At 34.6% G+C, this 14,868-nt stretch overlaps 3 protein-coding genes across 5 annotated transcripts; 1 reads left to right on the top strand and 2 right to left on the bottom strand.

Annotated features, from left to right (window-relative positions):
• Nucleotides 1-132: 132 nt before the first annotated feature.
• Nucleotides 133-4,069, bottom strand: LOC143897920 (transcription initiation factor TFIID subunit 6). Its single transcript, XM_077406897.1, has 9 exons — nt 3,853-4,069; nt 3,322-3,548; nt 2,848-3,166; nt 2,284-2,687; nt 2,002-2,205; nt 1,676-1,858; nt 1,027-1,243; nt 527-933; nt 133-345 (listed from the first exon to the last, which is right to left on the bottom strand). Exons 2-9 carry the CDS (start codon nt 3,469-3,471, stop codon nt 250-252), a joined length of 1,980 nt encoding a protein of 659 aa, XP_077263023.1. The 5' UTR covers nt 3,472-3,548; nt 3,853-4,069; the 3' UTR covers nt 133-249.
• A 228-nt stretch (nt 4,070-4,297) lies between these two features.
• Nucleotides 4,298-14,803, top strand: LOC143897929 (armadillo repeat-containing protein 3-like). 3 transcript variants are annotated; one of them, XM_077406919.1, is made up of 14 exons: nt 4,298-4,511; nt 4,667-4,908; nt 10,655-10,976; nt 11,049-11,216; nt 11,306-11,509; nt 11,629-11,794; nt 11,878-11,996; nt 12,167-12,325; nt 12,768-13,006; nt 13,167-13,331; nt 13,444-13,559; nt 13,638-13,752; nt 13,842-14,166; nt 14,238-14,803. In XM_077406919.1, the coding sequence occupies exons 1-14, from the start codon at nt 4,491-4,493 to the stop codon at nt 14,448-14,450; spliced, it is 2,574 nt and encodes an 857-aa protein (XP_077263045.1). In that variant the 5' UTR covers nt 4,298-4,490; the 3' UTR covers nt 14,451-14,803. The 3 variants fall into 3 exon arrangements, with proteins under 3 accessions (XP_077263045.1, XP_077263046.1, XP_077263048.1); XM_077406920.1 differs by lacking the exon at nt 13,167-13,331; XM_077406922.1 differs by lacking the exons at nt 11,049-11,216; nt 11,306-11,509 and having other exon boundaries at nt 4,299-4,511.
• LOC143897930 (uncharacterized) lies at nt 4,939-10,648 on the bottom strand. Its single transcript, XM_077406923.1, has 5 exons — nt 9,410-10,648; nt 7,068-8,458; nt 6,128-6,365; nt 5,979-6,046; nt 4,939-5,744 (listed from the first exon to the last, which is right to left on the bottom strand). Exons 2-5 carry the CDS (start codon nt 8,434-8,436, stop codon nt 5,656-5,658), a joined length of 1,764 nt encoding a protein of 587 aa, XP_077263049.1. The 5' UTR covers nt 8,437-8,458; nt 9,410-10,648; the 3' UTR covers nt 4,939-5,655.
• Nucleotides 14,804-14,868: the final 65 nt, after the last annotated feature.

Raw genomic sequence — 14,868 nt, 5'->3', positions numbered from 1 at the left:
AATGAATCTTCTATATTTTCCCTAATAAAAAAATGTGTTATACATCGTATAAAAATACTATATAATCAATAGATAAAAAAATTCACAGTTGGATAAATAAAAGACAGAAAATTTATGCATATAAAACTCCAATATTTTCGTAAAAGTTTATTTTTGTTTAGAAATATTTTCTCTTATTCTAAAGAATGTATTAAATGTATAAGGAAGGTTCTGGAAGTTCTATTTTCGTCTCTTATCACTTATATACTTTCACTGAAACACCTGTTCCTCTTCTGGACTGAGTGATCTTTCGACACTCTGCTGTGTAGCAAAGACACTTTGTGTTTTTGTCGTAAGATTTGCTTGCTAAAAAAAGAGAAGTTTTTAATGTACTAGACATCATAGACGCGCGCTACGCGCACGCTATTTAACTTTAATATTTCACTGTTACTATTATAGAAGAGAATTTTATCAAGTATCCCTATAATTTTTTAAAACCAAAATATATATGTGCATGATTCTAATGAATAAATTTAATAGATTATACCTGCGTCACTGGTGTATTAGTGTGGCTACTGGTGGGCATACACACTACGACTAATTTCGGTGTAGAACTCTGTACATGTGTCTTCTGTTGGGCGACATTAGTCTGCGTCAATTTAATTTGTTGCTGTTGCTGTTGCTGTTGCTGTTGCTGTTGCTGTTGCTGCTGCTGCTGCTGCTGCTGTGGTTGCTGCGGTTGCTGTGGTTGTTGTGTTTGGGTCGGTGTCTGCTGTTGCTGCTGAATTGCATTGGTATTGATAGTGGTATTTATATTGGAGATAGTAGGTGTTTGTGAGCGCGATTGCAAGATAACAAATTTCTGTCCACCGGTGGCGGAAGTTCCGGTAGCAGTTCTGCTTGCGCCAAGCATAAATGTGCGACCGGGTTGCTGACCTGGACTCGAACTGGTTACTATAACATAACATGCAATTATTCATAACACATATGTGAATAATACACATATCACATATGTATCACATGCATCATCAATGACGATTCACTCACCTGTCTGCACGAGTGTTTTTCCTGTGCAATTAGAACCTTGTTGCTGATTCGTGGTGAGTGCTGTAGTTGTAGCTGTGGTTGTTAAAGCAGCCGGTTGTGTGCGAGCTTTTACGACTGCCATGCACAATGCGTGTCCTATGTATCCATAATCCTGTTTGTACTCCTCCGTATAGTCTGGTGGCGATCGTATCGTTTTCAAGACTGGAGCAACTGATTTCTAGATACATTTTTCATAAATCTTTAGTATGCATAATTAAGAGAAACAGCATTGAATATAAATTAATATTATTAAAAGATATTAGACACATTAATCTTCCACGGAAATAGAGGAGCTACAATATATTAAAACGATTTGATTCTTATGCAGGAAGATATAAAAAATAATAAATTAACTTTTTAAAAACTCGTAGAGAATTTTTGCTGAAATTAAAAGAATGTATACTCTTAGCTATATGCGAAAACGGTCGACTCAGCGATTCCGAATTTGATTTCAATTCTCATTCCACACGTATATACCACAATTTTATATCAGGTTGATTAAAGAGTTGAAGTTATGCAGATTAAAAAGTACAAGATGAATAATAACCCGGTTCGAGAACATATCCGTATTTCATTATACACGTCAAATAACTTTTAAAATTAGTTTTACCACAATTAGAGTTTTGATATGTCCTGCTCCATTTTTATCCACACTGGGTAGCCCTTGACCCTCGATGTACGGTTCGATACGCTCAGAGATAGACTTAATTTTAGGAATAACCAGAGCTTTGATCACTTCTGGTCCTAATTCACAGAGCCCTTCGATCGCCCCATATAAAGACGCCAATGGTGTCTACAATAAATAAAAATGTTGTACAATAGGTACTTTAGTATTTGAGTTAGAGATTGATCGGATAGCAAAATTAATCTGTGCTATTCTGAAATTATTTCTTCTCGTATTTTGGTACTTTTCCATATTATTCACGTAGTTGTTACCTGATTATTCTTCGCCAATGCTTGACTAAACATACGGGTGACTCGAGTTTGCACATTATTCGTGGAAGTGTTAAAATTTTTACATATTTGCGCCATCAGTCGGGAAGCAAAATCGCGTAATGCCCAATGATTGTCCACCTCCGGTCTCATGCACAATTGTCGAGAAACTATACAGGTCGCAACTGACGGTATCAATTCGTGGAGCTAAACATTGAAATATTTTATTACATCAAAATGAAAATAACATCAAATTTATCAATACATAAAAAAAATTGATCTTACATATTTTTCCAAGTAAAGGCTCGGGTTATCGAGTAGGGCTTTAACCATCCGCATGAGGTAAATGAGCAGCGCGAGGTGATTCTGTACTACGTTGACCCGCACACCTTCGGCGATAAAGGTGCACATACGCGCCAACATCTCGTGTAGACCTGGATCCGCCGAGAGCGACTGAAGAGCCTCGGCTCTACGAGCTTCGTCGGACCCAACGCATGCCTCGGTTATCTCTTTGTAATATAATTGCTGTTCCACACTGAGCTCGTGTGTCGCGAGCTGTTTTACATGAACGGTCTCAACATTCCGTAGCTTCTGACTTTTGCCACCGCCGCCTGGTTTACCAACGCCGATGTTCTGATTCTTGCTGGAGAGCTTAGTCGTCGGATCAACACTCTCTAGTTTCTGGGCATCTATTAAAAATTTACAGCGATTGAAAATTAAGAGTACTTGCAAAATGTATCCAAATTTTTTGAAATATTTTCTTAAACTTTTCTTTAATGTTAGAAATAACAAAGGAAAACTTCATATATAATTGCATCCCATAGGAATCCCAAGGAATCAGATAAAAACCTTTTGATACTGGCGGTGGATTTTCCGGTATGGTAGGTTGTACTCCATCAATACACAACCAATGGGCTCGTAATGTAATTTCCAGAGGTAACTTCGGCCACGACTGTCCGCCAGCCGTAGCTACAACCTCATTAAGATCGATTTCTTTCTCCTCGACAAAATGCAATTCCCTACCACCACCTGATGCAAAGCGGAATGGTATGTAATCCTTGGCGAAAAATCCGTACGTCGGCTCAATGTTCTTAATCTTCAGCGCATGATCTATGTCATGTGCAGTCATTCGTTGACGTTTTCCATGTCTCATGAATTTCGCAGCATCCTGTAAGAAACATATTATTATAACCATTTCATAACAATATACATAATTTACAACATACTATTATAACATTTTTTTTATACAGTCGATAATAAAATAAAAAAGGATACATGCAATATTACATATATTTTGGTATTTTACATATTTATTTAACCAACCTGAATAATTTCTTTTAGCCTGTAACTGACATCTTCTGCAAGATCCTTTGCAGCATCATCTGGAAAGTTGCCAACGCCAATACTCTCCGCTATCACTTTGATAGATTCTTGAGACAAGGTTGTCCCGTACATAGATTCATTTTCGCTCATCTTGAAATTATTTTGTGAATATCAGTAGATAAAGCTTGATTTCACAAATAAGCTTACTGCTTAACTTTCACAGCTTCCTACAAATAAATACAACGTAATATTATATCACTGCAATACAGTAATATTTACTGCTAAGAAAATATTGACGCAATAATAACATAAACATATCTCTCTGCCTGTTTAGATATCAATAAATAAGATACAAAATTCTTGGTATACTTCGTTTATAAATGAACGTTACGGACAATGTACATGCTACCTTAAAAAGATACAAATTATTTACTAAACAGTAAATAATACAATAAAAATTAAAAATGCTATAAATTTTCAAACACGATTAAAAACACAAGTATTTACGATGACAATGATGCAAAAGATTACCTCACATCTGCAAATGCCCATTGAAACAAAATGCAGCAAATCTTTGATGATTAAAATTACAGGAACAGCATTATTTTCAATTTGTTTCTCTGACATAGTGAACACTTTTTTTACAATTATTATGAGGTTATATCAGGTTACATTGCACCACATCACCAATTCCGACTACAAATCGCGTCATAACTACTCACGGCGTCACAGCCAGCGATGGCCAGCGAGTCACAAAGCCGCTTGACATTTACACGCGTTGCAAGCTGTACGTTGAGCGTGCTGATTGGTCGTTAGATAAGAATCCCCAGTATTACCAATAGCAAAATGCATCTCCCAAAAGTCTCTAGAAAACCTAGTCTCTTATTGGACGCCGGAATTCCGAAAATTGCTTTGGTTGCATTCCGATATATAATTCACTGTCAGTACTGCAAATCTATATTTTACGTCACGTATACTATAGATTTTCAGTCTGAAAGTTGTTGCTGACAGACGCGTTGAACGCGTCGATTTCAAAGAAAGCTAAAAATGTGAGGAAAAATAGTAAAATTTGACTGAATATTTTCTTATATTGGATAATTATTTTTATTAAGCTATTTTAATTAGCTATAATATTGTCAGCAGAATTATATAATTTATAAATTGTCATAATGCAGCCACGCGATTCAAAGGTAAGATCAGGTTAATTTTTTTATGGTTTGGATTCAAAGAGCGAAATAAAATGCAATTGTGCAATCTTCTTATTGTATGTACAAGCAAGACTCTCAAAAAAATCACACATAAAAAATCATTTTGTTGCAATATCTCATAATATTTATGTAAAAAGAATGATGAACAAGCTGAAAAAGCTGAAAGCGTCCCATTCCGTTCATCTATATCTGAAGCTAAAGATGCGGAAACAGCAGTATCGTTGTTACAATCTGAAGACAAATCTACTTTATTGGCAGCCGTAGAGGCTCTGTCAAAGTACGCTGGTAAATCGAAAGACAATGTAAAAACACTTCTTCATCTCGGAGTCGTAAATAACGTTCTTCCTATTATCGAGCATGAAGATATATTTGTTCAAAGGTTTGTTCAGCAATTAAAGCCAAGGTAAATGTTCCTATTTGTGACCATGTAAGATTCTCACATTAATAAAATATCAATTAGGCAGTTAGGCAGAGGAAAGCACTCTCTAGATTGATTCAAACCGAGAAAAAATTATACCAAATTCAAAATTAATCATTTTTGTGTAGAAAAACTTGTTTTACTCGAGTTTTAAAAGAGAAATTGCAGACTATGTAAATGTTACGCATTAGTGACCACCTAATTTAATTTTGGCCCTATTATTAGCGATCGGTGCATCAGATCAAATGTACCATTTAAAGTGACTGACAGATTTAATTTTCGATCTTGATGAAGTAAAGTTAATTTGGCTTTTCTCGCTACTTAGAGAATAAAATTGGGAAAGAATGCAATATCAATAATGAAAAGAGTTGTTAAGCTATACTTTCATATAAATATTTTATTTGTGGTACTCAAATAGAAAATAAAAAATTATCTTGCATTCGTAGTAATCTTAAGTAAAGTAGGTACCAGAGGTCATCTTTTATTTCTTGGAAAACAATTAAAGTATTATGCACATTATTTTCTATGTCCATTTCTCCTGCTCGATTTATAATTTTTTTTTAATGGTTTTTTCAGCTTGTTGCAACGCTTTTTGTTTTTTCCTTTCCTCTGCTTCTTGTTTTTTTCTCCTCAGCCGTTTCTTGACGTTTTTTTCCTCTCTTCGACCGCAATTTGACGTTAGCTCTTCTCCATTTCTTTCACTCACAATCAGTGATAATATTCTTCACAAGCCACTGAAGGTACTTCAACTTTTGGAGCAAAAATACGGGGCCAAAATGTAGTCTTTTTGTAAACATCTGGGAATAACAGAAGGAACGTTCAAGTAATGTGAGAGATAATAGAGATTAGACAATTCATATTCAATTTTTTAATGAAATATCACTCAACATGTACAATCGCGGTCAATAATGCTTTCCACCTGAAGTAGCTGTGTTCTGGGGATTTCTATAGTGCACGTTACATGTATTATAGAACGCAACTTCAGGTGGAAGGCATTATTGACCGCGACTGTAGTTGTACCTTGTACCTACCATTGTCATTGACGATAGCAGACACTGAAACTAGTTGCATATCTCCAGTGGTATTAGCATTGGATGCTCTGAAAAAATAGAACAATTTTATTTTATCGATTGAGTGTAACAACTAAAAATAATAGTGCTGAAAAGTTTATAAAATTTACTCGTTCATTGTCATATCCTCATCAGTGTAGAGTTGTGAGGGTTCTGCAGGGATTATTTCGTCTTTCACCACGATCTGCGCAAAATCATTTGGTTTGATATCAATCGAGTCATCTGCAAACTGAAGGCTGGGGTACTCTTGAGAGAGTGATTCGTCCGTCAAGTTGTTCTCAGGATTCTTTAGCGGCAAAATGTTTTCTTCTCCTTCTATGCGTTCTATGCTTTGATACTCTGAATTATCTAGTAGTCGATAAAATGCAACATCAAAACTAGAATTTGAGGCACAAGTTACATGACTATAGCATTGGGGTCAAGACTCTGATTTGAGTTACTCATGACAAGAATGATTTAATCGCTAGAATTAGAATCTTTGGCATTTGGAACACTGGAATTACCTCTTTGAAAACCAATTTAAAATACGAATAAAAAAATTAATTTATTTCAAAATCAAATCAGACAGACAACACGCGTATGAGTCAATTTTCACCCCATCGAATCAAGTCATCATGGTGGATTCGTAACTGCCTAATTGATTGTTTTTTAAGGCTTAATTTAATTAAGTCTTGAAAAAAGAAGAAGCTGACCAGTCTAATTCAATCAGATTGGATAAACATTGACCAATAATTCATTTGTGTCATCAATGACAATTTTATCTCAAATTCATGAATAATCATAATCATCCCTAGAAGTGTGTGTATATATGGAAGGGTAAAAACCAGAGTAGTGTGTAAGTCAAATTTTTTTAAATATTTTCTCGTGTGCATAGATGCAATCTGTACAATACATATATAAATTGTATATATGCACACGAGAAAATATTTTTAAAAATTTGACTTACACCACTCTGGTTTTTACCCCTCTATATATATATATATATATATATATATATACATATATATATATTTTTTTTCAAATTTTCTTTATTTTCTTATCTTTATTTACCTGATAATTTCAAAATCTTCTGCCAGTAAAAAAAAAGGCCAAGGTTTTCAACGTTGCCGCTATAGGTTCCAGTTTCATTAGCACGTCTAAATTCGCCCAATAAATTTTCATCGATGATACTCTCAAAAAACAATAAATGATTTTCCGCTGTCACTGGAGTCATAGATCTTTTTTTCGTTTTTTGCGGCAATTGATTGCATTGGAGTGCATCGGCTGAAAAAGGAAAAAGGCCACATTTCCTGAAACCATCGCTCATCACACTTGAAAGTTTTACGCGTTCAATAGCGATTTTGAGGAGCGGGCCAAAATCTTCTCTTCGTAAATTTCTGTGGTTTTGCACTCGCCAGTCATTTATGCAGTCTCTCCAGCTCGATTCAAGCGACGTCCTAAACAGAGCAACGTCAAGCGGCTGAATCAGGTGTGTTGCGTTCGGTAACAATGCTCTAAGCTCTATTTTATGATTCATACAAAACTCGACAACCGGTAACGTCATGTGCGAAGAATGTCCATCGACATACAGAATAACCGGTCTCTCGACGTTCTGTGCCGTCAACCACGGCTCAAAGATGTTGCTTATATATTTATAGAAAGTTTCGGCTGTCATCCATCCGTTTTCCGACTTTCCAATACCCCAATCAGTTGGTACACTTTGCGATACGCTGTAAGGAATTCTTTCATACGGAAAAACTATCATTGGGGAAATCAATGCGTCCGTAGCGTTCGTCATGAATAGCACCGTCAAGAATTCCTTCTCACGATTTTGCGTCAAGTTATGAACTGCCTTATCTCCTTTTTTGACTAGCTTAACATGGTTATTTTTCGGAGAAAGACAGAAAGCATACTCATCGCAATTAAATACCCGGGATCCATCGATGTTTATTAGCTGCTTCTCAGCTAAATGCTGCCTGACTTCTTTGAACCAACCGTGCAGAATATCTTCTGTCAGTTCTGTCACTGACGCTCGACTTTTAGGTAAGCTTTGAGGCGCACTAATAGAAATCTCTGGATGCCGACGTAAAAACCCTTCGTACCAATGACGCCCTGGTCGTCCATCAGTAAACGGTGTTTCTCGATTCAATTGTTTGATTAAATAAGTAACGTTATAAATCAGTTGAGTTTTTGTGACTGGGAAGCCTCGTTGATTGAGATAAAGCATCCAGCGCGCTATTTTTGCCTCTTCCTCGGTAGATAATATAGTTGGAGGACCTGGTTTCCGTCCAATTGGCCGATTTCCTTTCACTTTTGACATTAGCGTTGATTTAGGAATACCACTCGATTTGCTAGTACTATTTATTGACTGTCCAGAACGAATATCAGCGAGTGCTTTTATGAGTTCTTCGTCTGACCATTTTTTTCTGAGTTTGCCCATTATGCTGAATTGATACTTCAATCTACAAATCAGAATTCGAAATCTCGTGAATATAAGTATCCATCAAAATTCGGAAATAGGAAAAAACATTTTCGTTATAATTTCCACGCAAAATAATGAAAAATGTTTTCAAAACAGACTTTTCGTGCACTTATTATAGTGATCTCGTTTTTGCGCTATAATCGGATTATTACATTAGTTGTTTTCTAATTAGGGATGAATGGTCAAGTGACCTCGTTAGAATAAAATATTTTATTGTATTTGATAAATAAAGAAATCGTCACTCAATAGTTGAATAAGTATGTAAGTAATTTGAAGCCGTGGCCACAAATCGATACAAAACACGATGTCCCAGTTACGGTTAGTGCGTTTCACTTAACGCCCGCAACGTTCGCATCATTCGCCCTTATTTGACATTTGACAAACAACAAGGATAAAATGATTCTAAGTGTCAAGTTCATATAGTCAAGGGGACCGTATTCTCGAGCCTGCCCTTATGATTTTCGTATGTGACTTTTTATTTGAAAAGCATTGAATTTCGCATGCGAGTTACATAAAAACGATTCGATAATAGGGCTCCAGATCTTATATATAAGATCTGACTATGAATACCGGCCTTAGAATTATTTCATCCTAGTTGTTTGTCAAATGTCAAATAAAGACGAATGATGTTGCGGGAGTTTGCGGGCGTTAAGTGGAACGCACGTTTAGTGACTCAACCTAACCCCAAATGATAGCGTGGTCGCGATAGTTTTCCCTCGAGAGTACATCGAATATTTTTCCGTTTACTCGTACAAATACAACTCACACCCGTCTAGAAGCGTATGGAGATGAGTATTAATTATAATTTTTTTTTTTTTAAGCAGTGAAATTTACTGTTATGACTAATTTTCTTGAGCCAGGCACAAATGGAAACATGCGTGTTTTGTTGTACCATTTTGTAACGTTCGCCTATATACTTAAAACTACCAACCTTTTTCAGAATCCGCGAATAGCACAACGCTCCTTAATTGTTCACTGATAATCTTGCGCAAAATTGTTCTCCAACACTTGTTTTTGACAACGTAACAAAACTGTGACTGTACTGACGGTGCCGTGATAAACTACTAACGTGACGGTAAACAATAAACATGCGCTCGATCTGCCACCATGCAGAGAGAAGCAGAGAAGGGCGAGATGGGTCATGCCCGCTTTTTGGCTGTTAGCGAATCCTGTAGGTAATGTGTACGATTTTGTGGTTCTCTTCCGTGCTATGTCCACGATTTTTCGATTCTCTTCTCATTAAAAAAAAAAAAAAATTGTAAACCTAACGGAAGAGAAACAAAAAATCGTGAACGCAACAGCCAAAACGCGCGGGCATGACCACTCTCATCCTCCTCTGCTGCCGCTGATGGTGCACGCCGATGGAACACGAGCCACGAGCCCCTTATTTCACATTTTCATAAGTATATAGTGCAACCCCCTCTCCCCAAAGAAAATGTTGAAATAAAAAGTTGAAATTCTTATAAGAATTTAAGATTTATAGTGATCTTGGTTATATGAAACAATCTATATATATCGTCTTATAAGAATTCCAATTTTTTATTTCAACATTTTTTTTATTACACTATATAATATGACTTTATTCAAGCAAGTTTTTTTCAAATTTTTCAAGTAAGTTAATTTAACGCAATATAATCTAATTTCAAAATTTCTACGTTAAAACTAAAGATATTTTCAAATTAAGATTCACATTCTATTTTCTGTGTAGTCAAATATCACTGAAACCATGATATCAAACCGTGGCTTATTATAGATAATCGCAAAACATGATAAATATATATATCCTTTTTGAAGATCAATCACTTACTTAAAACTTCTGACTAGTTTAATAAGTCCGCGAGTGCTCACAAAGAGTCATGTTCACAAATATAGGGACATTTACCTTATAACATAAAAATTAATACTAAAACTAATACTCAAACTCTAATATTAAGTTTATGTAGTTAATATTAAACTTAATACATGTTAAAATGACTTTCTTTTCGAGCGATAATATATAAATAGGATCGTATATATTTAACACCCCAAAAACTATGGAAAACGATTAACTTCTTTCTTATTTTTTTTTTTTTAGTGTAATAGAGTTAATGTAAAACTATAAAAGCTTAACGTAAAAGCTAATTTAACTTTCTCAATATATCTGATGTAACTAATATTCATGCATACTGCAATACAGATTTGCTGGGAAACTATTGACAGAATTGATGGCAGTGCCAGACATGACGAGTTATTTGATCGAATTCGATTGTATAAGGCATTTTGCAAAGCTATTAATGAGCGAGAAAGATACCTTCATGCAAGAATATCTTTCTGCGATGCTCGCGAAGCTATCCGAAGATCCATATGGGAATGCTCTTCTAGCAAACTATTGCTCGAACGTGAAGTTTCTTTTTGAAGGATTACAATCGCCGGATCCAGATGTAAAGAAGCATAATCTCGAGATTCTGCATAATTTAATGCAGGATCCCGTAGCTGCGCGTAAAATTTCGAAAAGCGAGGTTCGTTGTACGTACAATAATGCTGTACGAAAAGTTTGAGATTGCTCAATTCACAATCTTCATTGTCTTTAGAAATTTAGTTTTCCTTTGTTGTATCAACACTTGGAGTCACCGTATCCAGAGATTCAACATCTTGCGTTAGACGTAGTTGCCGATATGATCGGTAGAAACAAAGATGAAGATATACAATCTTTATTTTACGAAACAAACGGAGTTGAAGCGCTACTAGATTTTTTTAAAGTAAAAGATATTTTATACGGAACAACTATAATAATATACATTTTAAGCTTATTCAACTTTAAATATTAATACTAACAATTGTTATCTAGAATGATGAGTGGAATGATTTGCACATTAAAGCTTTAGAAATATTATGTTTTGCTGCCGAGAATCCAGTTATCGCGGATGAACTTATTAACAGTGGAAATATCTTACAAATATTAAATTACATAAAACATTCAGAAAATCCAACAGTTTTTGCAAAAGCGCTCCAAGTCGCTGTACATATCGCAAATACCTCCAAAGGAAGACAAGTAATTTTGTGCAATGAAAAACATGTGCACATAGAAGACAATGCATTTCTTTGAAAATTAATAAAATATTACATTAAACTGATATTTGTACTCGATTTATAATTACTGTTTTAAAATAGGTTTTACATTCCTACAAGATTGTTGAATGTTTAATAGACGCTTTACAACAATCAATGCAATCTGACATTGCGGAAGTTACTTGTTATGGAATTGCGGAAATGGCGCTACTTACAAGTCCCGCTGCAAGAGAACTCGCGAGCACGGAGGCTGTCAAAACTATTTTAGGTTACATAAATAAATAACATATAAATAAGGATTTTTTACACGTAAAGAAAAAAGTTGGAAAAAATGATATAATACTATTTCAGGCTTATTGAGAAAAGAGGACTTGCAGTGGTCCGCAAGACACGCCGCAAGTTTCGCGATCAAACGGTTATTGATGAGCGATATTAAAAATTGCAGTGTCTTTTTAAGTATTAATGGACCAGTAATTATATTTTGTAAATTTGTTCTTTTTAAATATTTATTCAGAGTAGCTTCTAAATTGAGTATTAGAGTGGAGATATTTTATTGTAAAATAACTCTATAACTATCTGGGGTAACATATGTGCGTTAAATTTAGTAAATGTATAAATAATAATGTCGTTCTTTAATAAGGATTATCTGTGGCAATTGTTAAAACCCTCGGTAGAACAAGTTCCTGTAGAAACTTGTATTGTCGCTCTTGAAGCTCTGCTTGCTATAGCACGTCATCTAACTCTCAGAGATACCTTGATTAATTTTGACACTATTGATACAATTTGTTCTCTTTTAGAGGTAAAAAATAAATATCATCTTATTTTCTTGTGATATTTTTTAAACACATTGAATAGCCGCGCTGATTTCGACTTATCGTTTAAAAGCTCAATTAAAGATTATATTTTTGGCAATACTCTGATGAAACAAATTATTATTATGTATTTTCGAACTCTTTAAAAACTTTTCATATTTTTGAAGAAATTTGAAAACAATATTAGACTTACAATTAGTCATATGTTTTAAGTATCTTTTAGTGTATAATAAACGCGAATTTTGATACAAATATGTAACATGTTACATACATATAACTGTTCAAATGCAATTAGTTACAATTATATGTATGTCATTGTTACAGCATCGATCATTGATGATAACATTCAATCATAACATTCAAGGTGTTTACAGAAAAATATCAAATTTTAAAATCCATATACAGTATTAAGAAGTATTGATCTTTTAGTCGACCTATCCGTTTATCGACGAATTAAAAATCGCTTGCTGCAATCTACTTTCGGCACTATGCTTAGAGCAGAATGGAAGATATTATTTTCTCAAAGCAAATGGACCCCAAAGAATGTTCGCTCTCATTACTGACGCCCATCCAATTTCAGTAAGAAACGCTGCGCTACAGGTTGTACAAGCAATTTCTGCAGATTTAACAGTAGCGAAGTCCTTCGTAGAAAATAAGTATCTTTCACAGTAAGTTCGACGCTTTCTCTTGCAGTTTTATAACGTTTTTGGGGAAAAGATATCTTTCTTTCATGAGAAATAATTAATGTTAAACTTCGAAATATACCGATTGAAAATTATTATATTGAGTTTTCGTATATATAGCGATCACGTAACTCATATTCTGCAGCATGTTGAATAATCGTTTATTCTCAAGAGTGATTCCTTTATGGAACACTTGCATCGAGATTCTTCTTAAATCGCATTTACCGGTTAAATTTGCTCTCACGGGACGTTTGTCTATACACGATCTTACTCAGGATGGATTTTATGTCTCAAGAACCAACGTATGCCCGTACATATATTTTTCACTTTTTAATAATAAAAGTTGTATGATCAATCCAATTTAATCGAAATTGACACATTACCGTTTGTACTGTTTCCATCTGTAGAACTATCTGTTCTAGATTTCCCATATTGGATGACGTCTTCCGATTTAAATTTTGTCCCTTAGAGCCCATTTATGTAGTAAACTGCGAACGATTACCAAGGTCGAGCACTTTACAAAACGAGACTTTCGAAAGTAATAAGACTTTATGTTTTGTACGAGTAATGTAGAAAAAGGTATTATCTCTTAAAAAAGAAATGTCTTTGTTTGCAGAAGACATAAATGCGTGGGTTGACTCAAAATTCGGTCGGTTGCAACGTGATCCACATTTTGTCGAATACGTAGAACTCTTTAAAAGTATTCTTTTAGCAACGGAACCAAAAAATGTGTTAGTAGAATTTTCAAAAATCTTATATATTTGAAATGACAATTTGTATATCTCATTTACTATTTCTACGTAACAAATCTCTTATGCAGATCAAAAGAGAGAAATACAGATGTTGGATCGACGAATATCCAGTATGTTTCCTCGCGCGCAAAGATGTTAGCTCGGTTCGTGGCGCGTCAAATGTCCGGTGCCGATTCAACGGCAACTGGATGCATCGACCGGCAGCTCGAGGTTCATTTGAAGCAGATCAAAGAATGCTTGGAAACGAGCGTGATTCCGCTCGGGCAACTTCGCGTAGGCTCTTATCTCGAGCGAGCTTTGCTCTTCAAAGCGATAGCCGATAGGATATGCCTTCCAGCAGCTCTCGTACGCGGAGAGTACGGTGTCTCGTGGATCGAGATAGCCATACCCCAAGTAATATGTGTACCACTTGCGTTAAAGTTGCTTCTTTTACATATTATAATAATTCAATTCGTGTCTTGCAGATGGAAGACTCAATGAATAAAGGAGGATTATTTGAGGAAAAAATATCTCTCTCAAAAGATTGTCGATCGATAATATACCCAATCAAGCTTATGAGACTGAATTTCATTGTTGATTTGATGAATACACCGGGAGACTTGATCCCGATTGGAAGTCCTCGCTCAAAGTTATATTGCGTTAAAGAAATGAGTTACAATAAAATGTGTTGCTTTTAAAAACTTTACTATATAAGTCTTGTAACAATATTTCAATAAAATAATATTTTAATTTTAATAAATCTGTTAAAAATACATTATTATTTTATAATAAAATAAGTGATATATTTAAAAGCAGTTTATTGTTATAAGTCTTATAGAATATTTTAATAAGAAAGTTACAGAAAGGTTCTGGATTTGATTGGTATAATTTACGAAAATTTCGTTTTTATATATACATATATAAAGCAGAGAATATATTTTTTATTTTCTCTTATATATAAATATTTAATACCTATAGTGCTTGTCGTATATACGTATATAATACTTTATAATGCCTTTAATATGAATTAAACATATTCGTGGCAATTCGTAGCAAGTATAATTAACGTAATAGTAAAATATAAAAAAATCCTACAGTAAAGATCATGCAACCTTA

This window comes from Temnothorax americanus, unplaced genomic scaffold (genome assembly GCF_048541705.1).
Source record: "Temnothorax americanus isolate GAGA-0224 unplaced genomic scaffold, ASM4854170v1 Scaffold21, whole genome shotgun sequence".
Lineage (NCBI taxonomy): Eukaryota > Metazoa > Arthropoda > Insecta > Hymenoptera > Formicidae > Temnothorax > Temnothorax americanus.
The sequence above is the reverse complement of the archived record's forward strand: the minus strand, read 5'-3'. Positions and strand labels throughout refer to the sequence as shown.

What these genes read in the sequence shown, in the direction of transcription:
- LOC143897920 (XM_077406897.1), bottom strand. Translation starts at nt 3,471, where the DNA reads ATGAGCGAAAATGAATCTATGTACGGGACAACCTTGTCTCAAGAATCT. An exon ending in GCCTTTACTTGGAAAAATAT is followed by an intron (nt 2,206 to 2,283) that starts GTAAGATCAATT and finishes TTCAATGTTTAG; the next exon opens with CTCCACGAATTGATACCGTC. An exon ending in AAAAACACTCGTGCAGACAG is followed by an intron (nt 934 to 1,026) that starts GTGAGTGAATCG and finishes GTTATGTTATAG; the next exon opens with TAACCAGTTCGAGTCCAGGT.
- LOC143897930 (XM_077406923.1), bottom strand. Translation starts at nt 8,436, where the DNA reads ATGGGCAAACTCAGAAAAAAATGGTCAGACGAAGAACTCATAAAAGCA. An exon ending in GAAGATTTTGAAATTATCAG is followed by an intron (nt 6,366 to 7,067) that starts GTAAATAAAGAT and finishes ATCGACTACTAG; the next exon opens with ATAATTCAGAGTATCAAAGC. An exon ending in TGCTATCGTCAATGACAATG is followed by an intron (nt 5,745 to 5,978) that starts GTAGGTACAAGG and finishes TGTTATTCCCAG; the next exon opens with ATGTTTACAAAAAGACTACA.
- LOC143897929 (XM_077406919.1), top strand. Translation starts at nt 4,491, where the DNA reads ATGCAGCCACGCGATTCAAAG. An exon ending in TGCAGCCACGCGATTCAAAG is followed by an intron (nt 4,512 to 4,666) that starts GTAAGATCAGGT and finishes TTATGTAAAAAG; the next exon opens with AATGATGAACAAGCTGAAAA. An exon ending in CAATTTGTTCTCTTTTAGAG is followed by an intron (nt 12,326 to 12,767) that starts GTAAAAAATAAA and finishes TTGATCTTTTAG; the next exon opens with TCGACCTATCCGTTTATCGA.